The following is a 24,110-nucleotide window of genomic DNA, read 5'->3' on the forward strand; positions in this document are numbered from 1 at the left end:
CAAGTCTTAACCCTCAAACAGCCCTTTAAAGTTGTGAAGACTGACCAAAATGTCTTCATTTTCCCAAAATGTCCCTCACTCTGTGAGGTCTAGGCTGAAATTGGTCCTCACAAGGATAGATGTACAAGTACAAAAACACACTTTTATACAAATGAAGAAAGTGTAGTGTGTCCTTTTTCTTGATGCAAGAGAAATTCTGGGGCTTGTATATTAAACCATTATTCTGGGTAGACTAAGCCTGACTTTAACCCTGAATTGGTTGACCAAGGCGAGAGGGATTTTAGAATCAGATCTGACTTTGTTCCAGATCGATTAATGCTCAGTTTGAGTCACTGTCTTGCAGTTTGCTCAGTTCCGATTTCCCAAAAATCTGCTATACACTACAGTAAGCTTGTTTTCAAAACTCTTTGAGAAGTATTTTACATGTTGTTGCTGAAGCAGTCTTGACTGAGAGTGTGGTGTGATAGAAATAAAACTGAACTCGTGCTGCAGAACAGATAGACCATATTGTCTGCCATCTGCGGCTCCGCATTTTTTTTTTCTTCTTGCATTCCATTTGTAGTACAATTGCACAAAGCAACATTCTCATTGTTGTGAACATTTCTGGGGACTGATCAAGTTGTTTAAATGAACTATTAATTATTATTGGAATTGTCAAGAGACAAAACTGTGTGTACATTCAGTGTGATCTCTGATGTTTTATGGAAATAAGCTCCTAAATATCCATGTTTATTTCCCAGGCTGTTTAATATTCACTCGCTGGCTGACAGGTGTGGGACCCGATGTGGAAGACCATGTTGGGTTCCACTCCTGTCACAACAGGACAATCTTGAGTCATCTCAAACTGGTTTCATGAACATGACAGTGAGTTCAGTGAACTTCAGCGGCCTCCCCAGTTGCCAGATCTAAATCCAGTAGAACACCTTTGGGATGTGGTAGAACAGGAGATTGGCAACATGAATGTACAGCTGACAAATCTGCAGAAATTATGTGATGCATTCATGTCAACATGGGGCAGAATCTCGAAGAAATGTTTCCAACATAGTGTGGAATCAACGCTAGAATTGAGGCTGTTTTGAGAACAAAGGGAGGAACTACCCAGTGTTTGTATGGTGTTCCTTATGAAGCGCTCTGTGAGTGTAGTTCAAATATTTTATGCTCATTTAAGGCTTCCTTTAATTTCCAGACGTTTCACATGCTGCTTTTATTTTATTCTTTTTTCAATGTGTGAATCAGAATGTGCTTTCTAAGAGTCAGTGAGAGTTTAACTCTAACCGTTTCTCTGTGCTTCATCTCAGTGAAGCTGTGGCATTGGTTCGCCTCCCCTCCTCACCCTGCCCTCTTCTCTCCTCTCATCCGTCTAGCCAGGGAAGCCCATATGTGGTGGACTAGGGGACAAGACGGGAAGAATAGCCTCATACTGATTAATTAATGTATCCCCACGGCAACAGTAAATAATGACGTGTCACTGCCGCCATAGCAGAAAGATAGCATCAAGTCAAAACATCAAGGCTATGCTGTGTGATGGATCACAGCAGCTCGCCAAAATCAATGCCACTACAAAAATAAAGAGCAAACGTATGTGTGTCTGTGAGTGTGTTTGAATACTAATACATGGACACTGGCAACACACTCTGACCATGGAGGGCCAACGTTTAGATATGCATACACACATTCTCTCATTCTCACACACATAGACACATGCGCACACTCAAGTTCCACCAGATCCAAGCTATCTCTCTCTCTCTTTCTCTCTCTCTCTCTCTCTCTCTCTCTCTCTGTGCTGCTGTCATTCAAATGAATATCTCTCTTCTTAAAAGTCACCTTCCCTTCGGAGCTGGAGCGGAGTGCGACGTGTCGAGAAAGAGAAAAGCCAGTCTGGACGACAAGGCGTCCGATAACAACCTTCGATTAATGACTCCCGTATCGGCCCGCCACGCCTGCTGTCCTCAAAAACAGACTAGGAGATGGCCTTTAAGAAAATAAATACATTGATTTTTTTTTTTTTTTTTTTCACCTGCTCCAGATAAGCTGGAGGTAATTAATGATGACACAAGTGGAAAGTAACTCGATAGGATTGAGCTGAGTAAGGTGCAGACATGAGCACTCGGTGTGTGGAAATACAGAGACACACTTATTTGCGCTCACATGCGCAGCATGGAGTTCTGCCATTGGCCACACGTTGACCAGACCATAACCAGTTGTCTTTCACACTGCCTGCACAGGTGAAGCAGTAATAAGTCACTGTCTCACCACCCTGCTAACAATGTCCACGATTTAGCTGACACAGGAGCATGGGTGGGGGCTGTGTGTATGTGTGTGTGAACAGACATACACACACTCGCATACAAATACGCCCAGTCTCACGCACCCAATCCTCTACGTGGTGTCTCTTTATCACTCTCTCTTGTTTTCCTCTCTCTCTCTCACACACACACACACGAGCAGGAATACTGTATGCTTTTTAAATCAGGGTTATCTATTCTGTGTGTGCGTGTGCGTGTGTGTGTGTGTTTACCCCTCTGGTAATTCCTGTCCCGATGGTATCAGTAGCTTTAGAGAGGCGTGTAATCAGCTCATTCTGAGGTGTAGCTCATTGAAACCCGGGGGGTAAGAGAGGAGGGGAGAAAAAAAATGAGAAAAGGAGGAGGGTGGGCACTCTGTTTAAGAGAGCTGTTATAGATCTTTAAACTGATGCATCACTCCACCCCGGCTCACACATGCACACGCTGAACCTCCAAAGTGTATGTGTCAGGTATTGGCCCAGTGTGCGCACGTATGCATATTAGTGTGCATTTTGTTCTGCAGTGTGTATGTCTCCCTCCCTTTTGCCCCCGCCTCTGTCTCTTTCCCAGTGTCCATGCTCTACTTTTCTCTGTCTGTTCCATTTTGTCTCAGGCTCTTATCACCAACACAGGCTTTTGTTCTCCTTGGGTCTGAGACTACAAAGTGATTCTGTCTGCTGCTGCTTCTCTCTGCTCTCTCCCACTGCTTTCACAGAGTGAGTGAGAGAGTTAGTGGCTGATTAACAGAGGGAGTCTGTGTGTTTACAGTGTTTGGTGTTCGTTTAGTAAATTGAAATATTTTCTGTCAGCATTGAGAGTGTGATTTTGTGTTTGTGTGTGAGACGGTCACAGGCTCGAGGCAAACAATTTGGGATAAAAGTCTATCCCTCTGCCCAAAGTTCTGTCTAGACTCCAAATCCCATCAGCCTTAGAGGCACCACAAAAACATGGGCTTTGTCCCAATTCCATACTACGCACTAATTCTAAAGAGGATTTGAGAATATTGTCTTCACATTCAAAAAGTGACAAAATCAGGTACACTCAATATATATATATATTTTTTAAAATTTGTGCTGTTGAAGTACGCTATCATCCCACAATGCAATGCACTAAATGAATAGTGCAGCTTCTCACAGCTGCAGAACATTAAAGCTAATTGGAGATGGTGGTGACGCGGCTTGAGAAAATGTTTGAATGTGTGGAAAAACATTTTCCTCTCTCTTTCTGAGGTTTAATTGGTCGTGGCGTCTTGAAGTTGAATTGTGTCCGTTGGCGCACTTTTTGCATAATTTCCTGTTAGTACAAAATGATTAAGTGCATTCATTTCTTGTGCAAAAACAGTAAATAATGGCCATAAATATTCAACTGGACAAAACAATCCCAACTTTAAGTCACCTTAAGCCTCTTTTGGAGCTTTCAACCAATATCGCGTGGTTTTCATCAGCAGTTGGAGCCTGCTCATTTGTCATGGAGACAGAACTGTTGAAGACAGTAACTAATGATTATTTTAATTTACAATTAATCTGCTAGTTATTCTCTCGCTTAATCAGCTGATTGTTTGGTCTGTTAAAGATCAGCAAAGAGTGAAAAATGTGATATTGTGTCTTGCAATTCAAAACCAAGACAGATTCAGGTTAAAGGGGGGTAAGAAAAACAGAATATTCCCATTTAAGAAGGTTGAACAAGTTAATTTTGTCATTTTTAAATCAAAATCATTGTGGGCTGTTATGATTTCTTCCATAGCTAGAGTAAGTGGGCCTTGAGTTAGGTTTGTTTTTGTCAAACTACTGTTTCCAAGGTTGAGAATGAACTGTAAAAGTAATATATAGTATACAGTAAGAATGTATTTTAGAATTGGGACACAGCCATTAATGGTTTGGGGAAACCTTTAGTCATAAATTGCAAATACCCAGTCAGCATCATGGGCTCGGCCAGATCACTGGTTCGGACAGACAAGTCAAAACCAGTTAAACACAGATCCTTTCTTGATTCTTATAATCAAACTCCTCTTCCTGTCTGTGCTGTTGATAGATGTGCATAGGCCAATTTGGCATTCAGGGGATTCAACTTAAAAGTGCACTTAGATGAAGTTTAGACTCATCTGGAGAGCACTTATTAGAAGTGGGCATGTACTTACTCTTTGAATAATAAATACTCTCTATGCAAGAAACCATACACTTACACAGGTGCACACAACCGACGCACTTTTGTACTCAACATATGCAAGCACACGCACGCAGGCATGCGCACAGTAGTGGGGGGGGGGGGGGGGGGGGGGGGATTTTTAATGATTTTTAATGGAGCTGTTAGACTTTGGAACGCCCCCCCCCCCACACACACCAACCCTTTTCCTCTCGTCTCCCTCTATTTTTACCTTCTCTCTCTTTTGTGTGGCCCACAGAGAAGTGTATTCTGACAAGCACTGTCGTCTGTATTCAACAAATGTGGGATGAGAGTCTTCCAAGAGGGGAGGGCTGGTTGTTAATCCTCAGTGTTTTAGTTAAAGTCTTTTCTTCTTCTTTCTTTCTCTCTCTCTCTCTCTCTCTCTCTCTCTCTCTCTCTCTCTCTCTCTCTCTCTCTCTCTCTCTCTCTCTCTCTCACCATCCCTCCATCCTTTCCAGTTTTGCTGCAGCTGGCCAATGATGCATTTCCTAGGGACATGATGCTGGCTCTGTCCTACTTACTGGCCCTGCCTCAGGTAGGTGGACACACAGTCTCACACTTTCACACATATACACACAGCTTTATTTTAGACATGCATACAGACATACTCTGGTCTTAGTAACAGTGTAACTGTGATTGTATTTTAGTATGATTCTGACAAATGACTGAGTGGATATGTATCCTCTATTGATCTCTTATGTTCTTAGTTGAGCTATTGTGGTCGACGGTTTGTGTCATCAGTGTGTCAAAAGCAAAGTTGCACTTAAAGGTCACCACAATTATGTTGTTACTCACGTAATACACGTCATTTTCCAAATAGTTGAGCGTCTCCCTCAATTCGCTCAGCGTTCACACATTCTATAAACATGCCCAACTCGCATTCTGTTGCTCCTGCACTGGTTTGCCGTGCCAGGCCCCGCCAGCTGTCAGAATAACAGTCTGATACTCTGATAGCTAAGAAAATGAAAACACAGCAGTAGATTGTGTTCAAGTGGAGGTAGTGAAAATCCCTCATGAGTCTTAACACTTGCCGCATCACCAGTGAAACACTAAACTGCTGGAGTGGATATTACATAGACAATTCCTGGAGAGCTTGTTAGCTCCAATCGTATTAAAGTGACGTTGCTGACAAACTGACTGACTGACTGTGCGGGTTCTGCATGGGTTGGTACGGCACCATGAAAACAGATTTTCTTTTTCTGAAACCAGTGATTTATTGATCATTGAACTTATGATTTTTAACTGTTGTTTTATTTGTGGACAAATTTTAAGGAAATGGGACCGTTTCTTTACAATAAAATATTTTATATTTTTTACTCTCTCACAGCCGACATAAAATTAATATTTAAAATGCCATGATGACAGTTTCTCTTGTACTTTCTTCTTACATTTGTCCATCTGTACACGTAGGTGTTGGATGCCAACAGGTGCTTTGAGAAACAGTGTCACTCAGCGTTGTCGCTCCAGCTGGCAGCCTACTACTACTCCCTGCAGATCTACTCCCGCCTCAAACCCTGCTTCAAGGACAAGAACCACACTCTCTACCAGGTTAGCATGGAGCACCAGTTCTGTGTGTGAGGGACTGTGTGTGTGTGTGTGTGTGTGTGCATGTTTGAGTGAATGAACTCACAGGGTATTATGCTGAATATGCCATCCTTCCTGTAGTTGATATGATTCTCTAAACACCAAAAGCTACAAATTCCCACCTCAAATATAAGTGGATAAAGTAACGATTACCAAAAAACAAGACTTAAAAGATACAGACTGAATCTGCAAACAAGCTTAACGGTAAAGCTGGGCTGACAGCGGACCCAACATTGGTTTGAGCAGGTCGGTGTTTGAAGGAGTTTCTTGAAATCTAAAAAGGCTTGGTTCAGGTTTTATCTCTTTAGGCAGAACATTTTTCAGCTGGGGCCAGTAATACCACATCAAAACACTGGTCACCCATCTGTTACAGAATTTGTAGAAGGAACTAGCAGAGCAAAAGTGGGCAGGTGGGTGTGTAAAGGCAGGTGGCTTTTGACAAGATCACAGTGGTAACAGTGGGCTGAACTGTTTGTCTTTTTAGTGCTAGAGTTTAAACAATATCTTAATTATAAAAGCCAGGATAGCAGACACTTGATCATAATTAACTGGCTCTTAGACTCTTTAGATTATATGAAGTTTGTTGGAAATGGTAGTTTAAGTCTGTTTTTAAGCTGTTTAAGTTACATTATGTTCCTTCTTTCAAAAGTTAATAAAAAAAGCCACCAACACCAGAACTAGAATATAGATCAGAATATATGAGAGAGAACAGGAAAAAGAGGATAGTGGTGGCAAAAGAGTGGCAGCAGGAGCATCGGTGGGTGATTGGTGGAGAATAAAGAGAAGAAATGACTGACCTTTTCCTTGAGTGGACTGTGGCTCTCACAGGTTTTAGTCCAGGTGGAAGGAGGGGAGGTAAAATGTTGAAATATAAGAATGGAAGAGGGAGAGAGGTCTGCAGAAGAAGTGGATAAGTGTGTCCCAGTTGACATTCAAGGTCAGGACTGTGCACAAAAACACACGCTGCAGTTATAGTCAACACTACACACTACGCACACACAGACGCGCTCATCCTGACACACGAACACATCCCATCCTAATGGTAGTAATCAGTTCCCCAAGTCCATTAACTTAAACTATATACAGTTTTTTTCTCCTCTGCTCCACACTCTTGCAGTTGTACCTTCATTTTTAGCTCCTTTCATCTTTTTTTTTTATCTCTCATTTCCTTTGATTTTTTTCTTTTATTGTGTTCTTCAAGAGTGAGTGCTTGTTATCGTTGTGTTCCAGGTCCTGCCTTCACTCAGCTCTTAATAATGAGTTAGTGGCAACTTTTACTCTAACACTGATAGAAGCAAAAGGGAAGAAAACCTTTCAGCCCTGGATTTCTTCTTCACTCCTTCACTATGTCCCTTTCCTTTCCTCATTTTTTTTTCCTCCGTCAGTTAAGTTTAAAGAATCACTTTGTTGGCATGACAGGTATGTATTTAAGTGTCTTCATGCTACTTTTTTACATCCACCTTATGTTGCGCTTTCTGCTATAGTTCCTCCCTCTTTCTACGCTCGGTTTGGAGTTGTCTCTTTTCCCTCCCGTAGGCCTGTCTCGCTCGCGTCGAATCTCAGGCCTCTCCGTCCACAATACTATCTTGACTGTGCATGCTTTATGCATTTCTCTTGTGCTTTCTTTAGCTCTCTCGCTCTCTCTTATCTTTTAAGGGCACACATTGTACAGCGTGTGATATTTAATTTCAGATATGTATGACAGGATATCTGAATTACGTGTGCATGCTCGCTTTGCATTGCAAATGAGGTTAGCAGGAGAAAAAAGTGTCACATACCCAAACATGCGGTTTTAACATATTTATGTGTGCGTTGCCTTGTTTGTGCGCCTGCTTTTGTTTGTGTGTGGTGTTTATATGTAACTTCAGGCTAACATGTTCGTGTGCATCAGAGTGTTACATCAGTTTTCGTCTGACAGTGGGCGGTCTACTTGTGTGTGTGTTTGTGTGTGTGCGCTGTGATATGGTGTGTCAAGCTGTCTCCGAGTGTTTCCCACTCTCCACTTGAATAGCAGTAACACTGTGTCTCAATAACTCTCACGCTCTTTCAATTCTCTTGTCACTATCACATAATTTCATACTCAAGTAGTAAGACACCAAACACTCAAGCCACTGAAGTCATTCAGTTGCAAATAGGAACAGAACTCTCTGAGGGTTCTCTCGAGGTGTTTGATGTGTTTTTAAAGCCTCAATCAACAGACTGTTTCCTCACTATTCCTCTGAATATAAAGCTTTTGGAACTGAAGCTGCCTGCAAAGAGAACTTTGAAACATAAGGTGAAGGAAACAATTCATTCAATTAAATTAACTCTATTTTCAGAACATGTTTAGTAATAGTACTAAAACATAATCACATAAAATGCATATAACATGCAATAAAAGTAGCATTAAACACATCTTCTGTATATACATATTAATTAATATCACATATAATAAATTTCTGCTTCACCCCCGGCACCATAGATGCCACATCTTCGAAATATAATGTAATATTATTACTTTTACCATCACCACTTTTTACCACTACATCAGTTATGTAAAAACAACATCTTCATAGCATTACCATAAATGTTACACCAGGACACGGTGCTTTGACCCTGGTGTCATTTGGTTACTTCTCTTATAGTAACTCATCTCAGCTAAACTGACAGCAATGCTTAAAATACACTGTGTAGCACATTAGTTAAGTTATACTGCATTGATCCCTGGGGAGAAATTTGCCCTCTGCTTTTCACCCATTCTGCTATAACTATTTAGCAGCAGTGGGTAGCCACAGCGCAGCCCAGGGACCAATTCAAGTTTTGAGGCCAGTGCTTTGGCCATGGGTAGCCTCAGAAGAAACACACCTAAGATACATGTGTTTGGACTGTGGAAGAAAACCCACACAAATACGCAGAGAAACAACCCCCTTGGTTAGACTCTATACCCTAATAATACTTATCATCTTTCATATTATTGCATTAATATATTTGTCTGGAGGTGTTGCAACCATGTAGGTCTGCCATCATGTACTATCTGTTAATGCTGTCGCTTTTTTAATTAAAGGAAAGAAAATTTCTCTCCCAAAATTATAGCCCTATTTTTTTTAAACTCTTATCCTGTTTAGCTGTCTTGTGTTACTCGGCACACAGGTTAATAACATACAGCCCTCTGATTCTGTTACCCGCTATTGACTTTAAAGGTCTTTATCTGTTTCTTTCCCATCCGATTACACCTCCTAGGCATGATGGAGCCTCACCAGGCTCAGTGACACGGAGTCCCATTATTCCCCAGGGCAAAATGAGCTGATTTCCACTTGCTCGCACTGGAAGTTTTCATTATAACAGCTAAAGTGCTCATTTGCGAAATAGAGGCGCACTTTGCCGTAATTGTTCTACTGGTGGTGTTTACACGGTATTGCACAATAGCCTGTGTTTATGTAAGTGTGAAGGTCTGTTTACCTGTGCTTGTCAATGTTTTAATGTGTGAGTTTTTCCCCTTGGTTGTGTGTGTGAGAATATTTGTGCTTAGCATAATTGTAGCTGTGAATGTGCGGCGATGTGCTGAGTAAAGAGATTGAAATTTTCCACTCAACCATTTATCTTCGCCTGCAGTTGAGTATCGATCACTCACACACAAACATATATTTAAAGAATACACAATTGTACTACAGACACACAGAGCATGACATTAGAGTTTATCATGCAGAAAAACTGCTTGGCTCTCTGAATATCTCATTACGATATTTAGCTTTTTAATATAAAAGACCACAAATCACTGTTAGATGCATTAGATAGATAGATGCAATTGATATACTCAGACAGAGACCGTGAATTGGAAAGAATATTTTTTACCTTTATTAAGAATGCACGTTGGATTTTCAATTCTGCTTGACAAAACTCAGTAGAAATTATATCAGTAAAAAAGGTAAAAGCATTTTCCTAATAGCGGTGAGATCACTTGATAAAACAGCACTTTGCTCACATCCAGTGACATTTTGCATTGCCTTTGGTCATCGTACATACTTTTCAATTCATGACCACACCAGGATTCAAGCTGCTGGGTCCGGGAGCTGACCTTGGAACTGCCGGACCAATGAGGCAGCTCCCTGTTGTTGAATTGACTGGAATAATGAGTTAGACTGAATGACTTCCCCATCATAGAAAAGCACCACACTTCCAATGACTTCACTTTCCTCTTTTTGTACAAATTGTTCACTCGTACAAATTGCACCCTTGTACCACTATCATTAGCAGCCTATATTTTACCCATGGGAGGCCTCTGTAGAACAGAGTAGCGGCAGAAAGGGCCTTATTAGACAAGGATGCACTCTAAATGCACTGTTGCAGTTGACTGGGAATGTTTGAGACTAAGTAGTCGCTAAACCTTTGATTATATGCACTGGTTTGACTGTGCTAAGTTACTCCTGCTCCTCTTGTTTGTATCTTTGCAGTCTTGGCAGGCTTATATCTTCGCTTGTGATCAGTCGCCTTCATGGAGTGTTATGACCCACAGTGCAGCCGAGCCTGTTTATAGAGTGATTATTCCTTTAAAATTGGTGCCCCCCGATTCCTCTCCCTCTTGCATTCCCCCTAATTATGTGCACATACTGTATACACCATTTGCTGAATTAGTGCTAATGAGGCCACTGTCTGTATAACTAAGTGTTAGGCAGGACATAAACACAACTCATTAAGATCATTACTAGCTTACTCTGTGGAGAGGGAAGGAATGACTGTTTCTCTGTAACCTCTGTGTGATCCTCACCACGCAAAGAGACAGAGCGTGTTAAAAACTAGATAAGGCTGAACAGGTTTGTGTATATGTCTGTGTGTGTGTGTGTGTGTTTATGTGTGTGGCATTGATGATCTAATAACTTGCAGAGAATAGTATTACATTGATTTAACAGACTTTAACTCTTTAATACAGAAAATCCTTTGGGGGTTGTTTGTATAAATTAAAACAATTTTGATTGTGCACCCTTGTAATGAATAAGACTGAAGACAAGGGCTGCAGGTCTGCAGGTCAAACAGTGGTGTGGTAGAACAGACAGTAATACTGTATGATATCATTTTAAGATTTAGTGAATCACAATAATAAAACTGACTGCCTCGGGGAGTTACTATAACAATATTTATTTCACATATTTATCCAGCCATCTTGGGAAAGAGGCAAAAGGATTTTTGATGGGTCTACAGAATGAAATACAATAACATGGGACATTAAGACTGAAAATGAGAGAACAAGCATAGCTGAGCAGATTTGAGACCAAGACGCACACTTTCTCTTTTAACTCTGCTCCTTCTTAAGTGGAATCACAGGAAGGAGGGGAGCAAAGAGAAAAGAGCCTGTGGCAGCAATGGAATCGCTGAAGGGGGAGTTGGAGAGAGTTGGCTTCCTCCCAGCTGTGTAACATCACACGCTACCTTATGCAATTATACTTTACATACAATTTATACATTTTTCTTTTTGAAGAAAACTAGAAGTGTCGTTTGAAGATGCTTTGAAATTAAATAAGCATGTAATTAGGTAAGATGAAGAAAAAATGAGGAATGAATGTTGTCTGTGCTTAATTTGCAGACAGTTGGGATAGCGAAGAAAACTTAGAAAGAAAAAGGATCCTAGAGATTCCTTAGTAATGAAGCGCTAGGGTTAAATGATTTGAGAGTTGCAAGGAAGTTTAGCGAATGGAGAGGTAAGGAAGGATATAATCCAGATAGCCAGAAGGACAAAGTAGTGTAGATGAATGACGGAGGCAGTGAGAGAATGCAAACAGTATTTCATCATGAAAGCCTTATTTCAATAAAGTTCTTCAAACACGGGGCCTGTCCATCACAGTCCCAGCAGACTTTCTTCTCCCTCTCTCTGTGTTCTCCCTTTTGTGTCAGTCTGAAAATGATGTCCAAAATGGTGCCAGCATTATCAAATACCATTCTCCTTTTTCCTCCTCTCCTCTACATTACTTTCTACCCCCTCCCCCCCAACTCCCTATCAACTTCCTGTCTATATTCTCCACACTTTTAAAACTCTTCCCTTTCTTCCTCTTCTCCTCACTCCACCCTCCTGTCCTGCTTTTGAACTGTGAATCTGCCACCATGACTGCCACTATTGCCACATCTAACGGCACACACACACATATGGAAGAGACATACAGAGACAGATACACACACACACACACACACAGACACACCACTGTTTTCAATCTCACACTTTTCCAGCAGCCATAATTACCTTATGCAAATAAGATCAACAAATAAACCATCCCATCCTGCTGGGCAACAGCATATAAGATGCCGAAAACCAAATTCATTTAATTAGAACAGAGGTGATGAGAGAGATACAGCATTTACCTGCCTCTCCTTGTGCATGACACTCTCGCAAATGTGTATCCACGTCTTACTCCTAATAGGCCTGAATCACGGCAGCAATTATGGTTCCTGCTACAATTGCCCACATTTTCTTGGCATGTAGGAAGAAGGGCGCATATTGAATTACCTGATTTAACTCAGGTGCAGCTGTCAACGTCTTCTGGAAACAAACTTATAGAAGTGAGGCCAGGCTAGTTGGTCAGGCCAGGGCTACCTTTTTCTGCCAATTTCTGAAAATTACAACCATTTTTGAAAATTGCCTCATTAGTTTGTCACGGCAAAGCAGTGGAAGACTTGTAAAGTTTTAAATACCATGCAGCGCAGGGCCTTTGAAGTGTGTGTGTGAGACATAGTTTAATGATAAACCTTAAGGGCAGTTGGTTGGTCCAGTCTGGCTTAAACAGTGTAGTGCACCTCCTGTATCTCTTTATGGGCAAGAACAGCATTTGAAAACAAAGTAGGGGTGAAAAGATAGAGAAGAAGAGGGAGTCTGTCACATAAGGTCCTCTTGTTCCCTGTGGTGGATATTATGTTATGTTAAACAGAAGGGAATATACCAGGTAAGCAAAGGAAGTTCAGCGTCAGCAATACAAGGCATACAGAAATAAATCTTTAAATAAAAACACCTTTGATAACTCAACATCCCAATGAACAGTAAGTGCATTAACATCAACACAGTTTTTATATACATTTTCATATTGAGCATAAAAAAAACCTCAGTGGAGATAACATATTTTTAAAAAATCAACATATTGCAAAAAACATTTATGCTTGGCTGAGGTGAAAAAGTTGTTGTAAATGCAACAAAGTGCAATACAAATAAACCATGATGTACATAAAACATGTGACTTAAATGCCCACTGACTGTAACAAAAACTGTTTCTGTGTTGCATAAACCAAAAAGGTTTACATTTTTTATTAAACCGAAAAATGAATTCAGTGATTTCAGTGTTAAGCAAAGCACCACACTTACAGTGCATAAGTGGAGGAAGTTTAAAAAACCGGGAGCTGGCAGGAATCCCAAAGGTTTAAGTCTTGAAATCAGTACCCAACATGTTTATTCCCCTTCGGCAAAGGGGCAGGGATCTGCCAGTCCAGTTTTTATATGCTTAAATTCAGAGGAGTGGGCATGATAATAATTCTCAGGATTACCAAATTTTGCTTTTAGCATACTATCCACTCCATATCCTTCTTCTGTGTGAGGCCACCAGCATGAAATAACTCATTCAACAGCTGTTTGTGTGTAAACATGAGATTTATTCCTCTTTTCACAGGCCGACCCAAAGGAGCTGATTCGATTGGTCACACAGCATGTGTCTGCATATTCGGGTTGGCCGGAGGAGCTGCAGAAGTTGATCAGCCAGCTGCATGTGTACAACGAACGTCTCACGGACTTCACCCAGGCTCAGGTGTTACAAGGGTTGGGCCGTGGTGTGGACGTCCAGCGTTTCAGCTCCGACTCCAACTACAAGAAGGAGACCATCCTTGGCCTCACAGAGTAAGGGACTTAAAGTATTATACTGTCAATACCATGTTTCCCCAACTGAATGACTAAACTTTATTGACCATAATTGCAGTTAGAAATATAATTTCTACTGTTTGTACTGTAGTTAGTGAGGTGTTCTTTATTTGGTGTGATACATTTTTTGTACCACATATGCATATGAGTGGGAGTCCTTTCTGCTTAAATGCAGTGAAATCTGATCATTATTTTCATCCTCTCTGCTTGTGTGTCTGTATGTGTTTAGGACACTGGATGACAGCGTGTACAGAATCGCTCTGTCTCTGGCTAAGCGCTACAGTGTTCCTCTGTGGGAGGTCTACATGACTCACCTCGAGTTCCTCTTCACAGATAGCGGGTACACACACACACACACACACAGACTCACAAATACAAACACCATCACATAAGCTCTCCCTCAGCTTTTTTTTCATCTTATTTTACTCATCTGTGTTTGTTAGTTTGCATCACTTTTGTCAACTCAATCAGTTTGAAACATTTAGTCAGTCAATGTGCATTGGAAACACCCCAAAAATGTATTTGTTTTGATAAAGAAACATCTATTACCGTGTCTGGTAAGTTTTGTTTGTGCACACACCCTCGTCCCTCCCTCCTGTTTTGAAAATCCTGAAAAATGAAATTTGAGTAGCACCATTGCTTTTGAGTTATAACAAAACTCGCCAACATAAAAAGCGTACTTAGAACACCCTATGTTGTGAGGGTGTGTGTATGTGTAGAGAGAGAGGGGATGTGAGTGCATCAGAGTCTATTTCCATAATTTATTTGCTCTCTGACTTCATAGCTGTGGATCTGACTAGCTCTGCATCTTTCCTTGTTTTAAAAGAATGCCTTTTCAGCAGAGTGGAGATGTGTGTGAGTGTGCCTGTGTTTGCACGCACACGTATGTGGATCTGTGATAAATATCCCCCTGTCGCATTCTGATATAAGGAAATGGTTTATGGGCTTCACTTAACGATAAATTACAACCCAGGCCTTCCTAAAACACTACCACACTTGCTGTGTGTATGATTTTCCATCAAAATCTCAAGATCATGACAAATGCATGAAGAATATCCATACTATAATCTTGACTAGAAGCATCTGCAGTATGCGTATTGATTTGAAGCATGGATGGACGCAGGGACTGATATAAATAGGGCAGACAGGGGAAAACTTAAAGAAAAAGCTGCATACAGACAGAAGGACGGGTGCAAGATGGAGTTTAGGCTTTTATTGGTCCCTGCAGGGAAACTGTTAGCACACCTGCTATATACCAGGGAACTTATGCTAATAACATGGTCAGAGGGTGACAAATAAAAAAATGCATAAATGTATTGCAGGTTAAATGAATAGAGAGAGCTGCTGAGCTATCACGGTTAAGTGTTACAAACAGGATGGAGAGAAAAGGTCATTAGGTAGAGAAATACCTCCAGAATCAGTGTGTTCAGGGAGGGAGGACCAGATAGATGAAGGAAGAAGAGATGGATGATAGAGCCAGAGTGTCCCTGAGACAGTCCTATTACCACAGAATAAACTCTTTAGAGGAATCAATGCACTGCTAAACACTGCCATTGTCAGCTGTTCTGTGTGTGTGTGTGTGTGTGTGTGTGTGTGTGTGTGTGTATCTTTGTAGATGTATTCTGCAGCCAATTTTATTGACATTATAATGACGGCCATTAAACCATTTAAATGACTTGTCCAAAACAGAAAGGTGCTGCCGTGCTTTCAGAAGTCACCTGCCAAATCACTTGTAGCTTGTGCCTGTTTTCTTTGAGCTTTTAATGCGGTACAATTAGCTCAACCAAACCGTCCATACTCATATTTTGTATATTTAGTTTGGCTTTACCTGTTCCAAACTTATTCAGTAACACATGTTGTCCGAAAACCAAGTTTGGCATTACCTCTTTTTTTATATTGTCATGCAAGATTAAATACTGGCAAACATCATCACTGACAACATCACTAATACCAGTTTGTCTTACTGGGTTAGTTGTCGATTTGTTTCGGTTGAATGAATGAACCCACAAAAACATCAGGTTTGACATTTCAGACAACACCCAGCTCCAAGCTCATTTCAGTTCCTACCTGCTGCCAGCAGTTGCTGACCACTTGTGCTGCTTTCTTCCTCAAATCACTCTTCGCCCATGATGAGAATTAAATAGTCTTTTGTGGCACCTTCCCTTCTGATTCATCCCCAAGATGTGTTTTGCTTTGAGCCTAATGAGGAATCATCAGAGACAGAGAGGACGCCTTTGAATTCTCTACCTGCTCTCTCCAGTTGCACATCTGGTGACCTCATCTGGCAAATTCAACTGTGAATTACATCTATCAGGCATTGGCAATGTTACACACTGTACAGTCCTAACTGTGTGGCTCCTAAGGTGCCGAAATGATATAAGTGTATAGTCTGTAACACCGGCAGTTGATTAGAACTTTTCAGCTCCTAGACGATAATATCCTGGATCAATAGGAAGTACCTTAAGACGGCCAATTTTTCTCTGTCTGTGATTCCTGCACTGCCAGAATCCATTGCAGTGCCTCCTCTGTGAAGACACAGAGAGAATAGTGAATTGCCATTATCACTCTCTGTGTTGCTTCAGTTTCACCTTAGTGGTTTTATTTCTTAATAGTTTTGTTCTTAAACACTGCTTTTTTTGTAGAAAAGTGTGCATTATCAGGAAGTGATTGCTGATTTTCAGTATCATCAATTTCTGCAAATGAGACTTCGCACATTCATGAGGATGTTGACATGCTGCTAGCTTTCTAGCTGTCACCTGAGTGAAAATACATGCTGTTGTTTGCATCGTACTTCTCTAGACATACCACGTTTAATTATCTCAAATATTTCTCTCAGATTAAGTTAGTGCAAACAAGTGTCTTGCTGTGTGTTCACTTGTGTGAGCTTAGCATGCTGATGAGCTTCCATGACCGGAATTTAAAAAAAGCATATTTGTAGCTGTTCTGCCTTTGGGGCACATTTTTGTTCGTTGAGAGTAGAGACTGTTATTTTGAAATGCATACCTTTATTTTGACGTTTGTTGGACGCGGAAGTAGACGGACGCGAGCAGAACGTAATGCTAAAAAAAAAGTGAATGCAAGTTGGCAATGAGGGACTGCGGCGTACGTTCTCAAATAATTAAAACGGACTTCATATAACTCCTTGCAGAAGCAACGTCTGTATGTATGCATTTATACAGTTATTTCATGCCAATATGTTCAAGAAACAAAACGAGTTTGGAGAGCTGAATAAGAAATGGTTATCGCTACGTTGCTAAAGCTAAACTACTCTTGGCAGGCTGTCGGGAGCAGTTTGTTGATTGTTGACGTTGACTTATGTTGAAATGAGGATTAATTAATTAGTTGTGACTTTATGATTTTCTGAATAGAGTTTAAGTTTACTGAAAGTACAAATATCTAATTGTTATTTTTAGTTTCACTCTGTATTCAAAGCGGTGCCAACGATGTGTAATAAACCCGCAACCTGCTACAAGGACACGCCTTGCATCATTGAATCAGAGTTTATCTCACTGTCTAGTTGAAATTTCAACGAGGACAGTACAGTAGCTTTCAGTGAAAAGACGGAACAACCTGGAGTTCTACAACTGATAAGACATGGAACAAGCAAAGTCAGACAATGCATCAGTGCATACAAGAACTGCAAAGAGCTTTCTCTCCTCCACGTCCAGCGCAGCGGCTAAAGCACGAGCCAAAGCAGAGGCAGCAAAAGCACGGGCCTCTTACGCTGAGAAGGAAGCAATGCTTAAAGTACAAAGTGCTGCAAAAGAAGCAGAGCTACAGTTAGGCAAAGCAAAGTTAGAAGCTGAGCTGAGTGCCCTGGCGTTCCAGGGAGAAGCAGCAGCAGCCATCGCACAAGCTGAAGCATTGGAAGCAGCTGAGGAACTGGAATCAATAAAGCTGGAAACCTCTGCTCAGGAAATGTTACAAAAGAACATTGCAGTAAGGACTCAAGAATATGTTCAATCACAGGTGGAGCTTCGGTCACAGAGATGTCAGGCAGCCACACGCACCACAGTACCTAGTTCAGCATTGCCAGAAGAGAGTTTTGTCACGTGGCACGCCCTGTCACAAGAGGAGCACATCAATGACAAAAGCAATGTTCAAGTTTATTCTGGTGAGGAGGGATTTCAGACTGAGACTAAGCCAACTCGTCACGCCTATGGCCCTTCACTAAATGCAGCAGCACCAGCTCACGTTCCTCAAGGTATCGCCATTCCCAGCAGTGTAGAATAGAATAGAATAGAATAGAAATACTTTATTCATCCCAAGCTGGGAAATTTCGCTATCACAGCAGCAATACACAGGCACTCAGCCTCCAAACATAAACCTCTAATGGTAAAAATAAACAGTATAGACATTATTTACAGAAATAGGAATTTAAAATAAGAGTACAAAAGGAAGTGTGCCATTTGAATAGAAATATAAAATCTAAGTACAAAAACAAAATGTGCAGTTGAAGCTGAACCTTGTGTCAGATCTGTCATATACAGCAGTGTTATCTGTGACACAGTGATGAGGTGTTAAACAGTCTTATGGCATGAGGCAGGAAAGATTTCCTGTAACGGTCCTTTTGACAGCGAAGCTGTCTGAGCCTTTTGGAAAAGGCGCTCCGTTGTCTGTCCAGTACAGGGTGGAGAGGGTGATCAGGGTTATCCATGATGGATAACAGTTTGTTCAGTGTCCTCCTCTCCACCACTGCTTCAAAAGTCTCCTGTCTGCAGCCAATGACAGAGCCAGCCTTCCTGATCAGTTTGTTCAGTCTGTTGGCGTCACTGGCTGCAATGCTGCCCCCCCAGCAGACCACAGAGGAGAACAGAGTGCTGGCTACCACAGACTGGTAAAAGATCTCCAGCATCTTACTGCACACATTGAAGGACCTCAGCTTCCTCAGGAAGTAGAGTCTGCTGCAGGCCTTCTTGTACACAGCTGTGCTGTTGGTCTTCCAGCTCAGTCTGTTGTCGATGGTCACTCCCAGGTACTTGTACTCCTCAACCACCTCCACATCCTTACCCAGGATGCAAAGGGGCTGTGAGGCTGTCCCCTTCCTCCTGAAGTCAATCACCAACTCTCTGGTCTTGTCCACATTAAGCAGCAGGTGATTTCCTCCAGCCCACTCCACAAATCTGTCCACCAGCCCCCTGTACTCCTCCTCCCGTCCCCCGCTTATACACCCCACAACTGCAGAGTCATCAGAAAATTTCTGTAAGTGACATGACTCTGAGTTGTACTGAAAGTCAGAGGTGTATAAGGTGAACAGGAGCGGAGAAAGCACAGTGCCCTGTGGGGCTCCTACACCACTCATCACCACATCAGACAGAACACTACCCAGCCGGACGAACTGTGGCCTGTCTGTCAGGTAATCAGTGATCCAGGAGACAGTGGACCCACCAGCACCCATCAGCTGCAGCTTATCACCCAGTAATGGAGGCTGGATGGTGTTGAAGGCACTGGAGAAATCAAAGAATGTGATTCTCACCGTGCCTCCACCACCATCCAGGTGTGAGTGAGCTCGCTGCAGCAGATAGATGACGGCATCATCCACCCCCAGACATGGCTGGTAGGCAAACTGCAGAGGGTCCAGAGAAGACCTCACCTGCGGCCTCAGGTGAGCCAACACCAACCTCTCCAGCACCTTCATCACATGGGATGTGAGGGCAACTGGAAGGTAATCACTGAGGCCAGATGGAGATGACTTCTTGGGTACAGGAACCAGGCAGGAGGTCTTCCAGAGTAGCACCTGAAACAGAACATTTGGCTCGATACCTGGCATGACGTTACTTGGTGAGTACAAGTCTCTACCAATTTGACGACAGACCTTAAAGTTACAGAGCATGGTACTCATCTTTCAATAATGCCACTACAGACATAGGACTCACAGCCACTGAAACATTGGATCTGCTGATTAAGTGGCTTGGGCCAGAGTCTGTCAAACATGTTAAAAGAATTCGTTCTGTGCATGCTGGAAACCCAAGTCTAGCTTTGCAAAAGGCCTGGACACGCCTTCAGGAATGTTATGCTGCGCCTGAAGTGGTGAAGAAATCCCTGTTTAAAAGACTGGATGAATTCCCAAAAACATCTGCCAGAGACTACGGAAACTGAGGGACTTAGGTGATCTTCTCATGGAGCTCCACGGACACTGCCAGGGGTTTAGCACCCATAGTAGAAAAACTTCCCTATGCTCTCCAAGAGAAATGGCTCAGTCGGGTCAAAGTTCAAGGAAGAAAATGGTGGATGTTTTCCTCCGTTTGACTTCTTTACCAGTTACATCTGCCACGAAGCACGTAGGAGAAATGGTCTTTCTAGTCCACACTAGTCAGACTAGTGCGGACTAGAAAGACCATGGTATACAAACTGATGAAGCCCCTTGAATAAGAGGCGAAACGTCTTCCCAGACAAATACAAGTCCAGTTGCCTTCGTCCAGTTGCCTTCGATTCAATTTGAGAGAGAGAACAATGACCTGGATGAATGAGAACATTCACAGACAACATGTATGTGATTCTGGATGATCAAAGTAATCGTTCGCTGGCACAAACTTAAGACTTGTGCTGGGCCAATTGACACACCTGGCCACAAAGCGGAAGGGTTCCAGATTGAATCTCTTGACGGAAAAATTGTCCTCTCACTTCCACCGCTAATTGAGTGTGATGAAATACTTAACGACCGCTCTGAAATCCCTACCCCTGATGCAGCCCGCAATCACCCTCATTTGAGAAAAATAGCAGAGCACATCCTGGAACTTGACTCCAACGCAGAAATCCTCATCTTGCTGGGGAGAGACATTTTGAGGGTACACAAGGTCCGTCAGCAAGTGAATGGTCCTCTCAATGCCCCTTTCGCACAGAGACTGGACTTGGGATGGGTCCTGATAGGAGACGTGTGTCTCGGGAATGCACACAAACCAACTGTGTGCACATACAAGACAAATGTGTTGGATAACGGCCGTCCTTCTATCTGCTCACCCTGCGACAGTTCCATTAAACTGGTCGAGAATCCATGCCAAGGCAAGGAGCAAAGGAGTAAATCCTGCAAAGCATCACTAGAGATCCTAGGGCAGAATGTCTTCAATGAAACAAGTTCGGACAGCAAACCTGGCCCATCTGTAGAGGATGCAATCTTCTAGGAGTTGATGGACAGAGAAGCATTTAAAGGGGAATCAAATCACTGGGTAGCACCCCTCCCTTTCAGACCTCAGCGTCAACTGCTGTCCAATAACCGCGAGTACGTGCTGTCTCGCCTAAACTCACTGCAAAAGACATTACAAAGAAAACCAAAAATGAGAGATCAATATCTTGAGTTCATGAACAAAATTTTTCGGAACAAGCATGCAGAGGAGTCCCCACCATTGGAAGAAAAGGAAGAGTGCTGGTATCTGCCGACCTTTGGAGTCTTTCACCCACAGAAATCAGAAAACATACGTGTGGTCTTTGACTCCAGCCCTAAGCACCAAGGGATGTCTCTAAATGACGTGTTGCTGAAAGGCCCTGACCTCAATAACTCCCTTGTAGGAGTTTTGATCCGCTTCCGGAAGGAGCAGGTTGTAGTCCTCGCTGATATACAGCAGATGTTCCACTGCTTTCTCGTTCGCAAAGACCACAGGAATTACCTGAGATTCTTCTGGTACAGAGACAATGACATGTCCAAAGACGTCACTGAGTATAGGATGAGGGTCCATGTGTTTGGCAACAGCCCATCCCCATCCGTAGCCATCTATGGACTCAGGAGAGCAATTCAGGAGGGCGCATGCAAATACGGAGCAGACACAGTCCATTTCGTCGAACGTCATTTTTATGTTGATGATGGCCTCATTAGTGTGTCCACTGATACTGAAGCAATTAGTCTCCTGCAGAGGACCCAAGCATTCCTCAGTGAATCTAGCCTAAGGCTACACAAGTTTGCTTCAAATAGCAAGGTTGTCCTGCAAGCATTCGCGCCAGAGGACCGAGCAGTTCTGAAGGACATGGATCTCGGTAGTGAAACCGCACCAGTGCAACACAGTTTTGGCCTACTATGGGTGACCACAACAGACACCTTCACGTTTAAAGCATCCGAGGATAAGAAGCATTTCACACACAGAGGTGTTTTGTCCACAGTGAGCAGCATCTTTGATCCCTTGGGCATGCTCGCATCCGTAACGATTGAAGGGAAAAATCTACTGAGAGAGTTCAGCATGGCTGAGAGGGACTGGGATGCTCAACTTCCAGAAGGGAGGTTCAAAGAATGGGAAGCATGGACAGAGTCCCTGCATGATTTGAACAAGCTGCACATTCCCTGTGCATACGTACCAACATCGCTCACCAAAGCTGAACATAGAGAGCTATGTGTGTTTTCTGATGCATCCACAAAAGCCATCAGAGTTGTGGCGTATCTCAGGATCATTCAAGCTGAAGGACAAGTGGATGTAGGATTCATTCTAGGGAAAGCTAAATTAGCTCCACTCTCTTAACCCACCATCCCACGTTTGGAGTTGTGTGCCGCAGTACTGGCTGTAGAGGTTGCTGATCTTATCCAAGATGAACTGGACCTAAAACTGGACTCAGTTGAGTTCTACTGCGACAGCAAGGTTGTGCTCGGATATATTCACAATCAGACCAAACGTTTCCACATCTATGTTCACAATCGAGTTCGTTGCATTCATCAATCAACCACCAGTGGTTCTACGTCAACTCAGAGGACAACCCAGCAGATCGCATCAAGGTCAGTTCCCGCATCCCAATTGGCACAGACAACATGGTTCACTGGGCCAGCCTTTCTGCACAAACCAAATCTTTGTCATGAGAACGCAAAAAAGACATATGAACTTTTGTACCTAGACACAGATTCTGAGATACGTTCTGAAGTAAGCAGTTATCAGACACAGACTCACGAACAGGGTCTCAATGCCCCACGGTTCCAACGCTTTTCATCCATGCACTCACTCACCAGGACAGTTGCAACATTCATCCACATTGTCAGAACTTACAAACAAAACAGGTCAGGCAGATGCAATGGGTGGCATCATTGTGGGTTCCCACGAACTCCTGATGAGTTGTCTCAGGCTAGTTATTACCAAAGCTGCCCAGGAAGAGTTTTTCTACAAGGACATTGCTGCTCTCACACGCATGGGGTCAGTGCCCAGAAACAGTACACTTCAGAAGCTGAACTCTGTTTTAAAAGAAGATTTGATCTGTGTGGGTGGCAGATTAAGACATGTAGAGCTGAGCATGGCTGAAAAGAGCCCTATCATCTTGCCCAAGGACAGTCACGTTTCCCTGCTTCTAGTGAGACAATATCATGAACAAGTGAAACATCAGGGCCGCCACTTTACTGAAGGGGCCCTCAGAGCAGCAGGCTATTGGATCATAGGCGGCAAGCGGCTCATCACCTCAGTTTTGCACAAGTGTGTAGTATGTCGACAGTTGCGTCGCAAAGTAGAAGGACAGCTCATGGCTGACTTGCCACCAGAGCGTGTACACATATCCCCACCCTTCACCTATGTTGGGGTAGATGTGTTTGGACCCTGGCTAGTTGACGCACAAGGGGTGGCCAGGCCCAAAGCAAGCGGTGGGCTATGCTTTTCTGTTGCATGAGTTCAGGAGCAGTGCACATCGAGATCATTGCCTCTTTGGATACTTCCAGCTGCATCAATAGACTCAGGCGTTTTTCGCATTACGTGGACCTGTCAAACAGATACAATCACACTGCGGGACGAACTTTGTTGCAGCAGCAAAGGAGCTGGGATTGAGTCACAAGGAACCACCACAGTGCATAAGTTTTTGAGTGATCAGAACTGTCTGTGGGTGTTCAATCCACCACATGCATCCCACATGGGGGGGTCATGGGAACAGTTGATAGGATTGTCAAGACGCATCCTCGACACTATCTTGCTTAAAGATAACATTCAGCTTACTCATGACGTCTTATGCACTCTAATGATGGAGGTGGCTGCTGTCATCAATGCTTGGCCTCTTGTCCCAGTCTCCAATGACCCAGAGTCACCTTTCATATTGTCTCCTGCTATGATTCTCACTCAGAAAGTGTGAGTTCCCCCTCCGCAAGGAGAATTCACAAACAAGGATCTCTACAGTAAACAATGGACAGGTGCAGGCCCTTGCAGATGAGTTCTGGCGCCGCTGGCGTCAGGAGTATCTTCCTACTCTGCAGACCTGGCGGAAGTGGACTGAAACAAAAAGAGATGTGAAAGAAGGGGACATCGTACTTCTAAAGGACTGTCAGG

The 24,110-nt window shown here is 42.8% G+C and overlaps 1 protein-coding gene across 2 annotated transcripts in view; it reads left to right on the top strand.

The window, feature by feature from the left end:
* Positions 1–24,110, top strand: part of nbas (NBAS subunit of NRZ tethering complex) — a 141,240-nt gene that overhangs the window by 64,203 nt on the left and 52,927 nt on the right. For both annotated transcript variants that reach the window (XM_041064337.1, XM_041064338.1), the window contains exons 40-43: positions 4,907–4,983; positions 5,859–5,996; positions 13,652–13,875; positions 14,126–14,236. In XM_041064337.1, the coding sequence (XP_040920271.1) occupies positions 4,907–4,983; positions 5,859–5,996; positions 13,652–13,875; positions 14,126–14,236 (550 nt within the window). The remainder of the gene's footprint in view (positions 1–4,906; positions 4,984–5,858; positions 5,997–13,651; positions 13,876–14,125; positions 14,237–24,110) is intronic.

Source organism: Toxotes jaculatrix, chromosome 19, assembly GCF_017976425.1.
Source record: "Toxotes jaculatrix isolate fToxJac2 chromosome 19, fToxJac2.pri, whole genome shotgun sequence".
Lineage (NCBI taxonomy): Eukaryota > Metazoa > Chordata > Actinopteri > Toxotidae > Toxotes > Toxotes jaculatrix.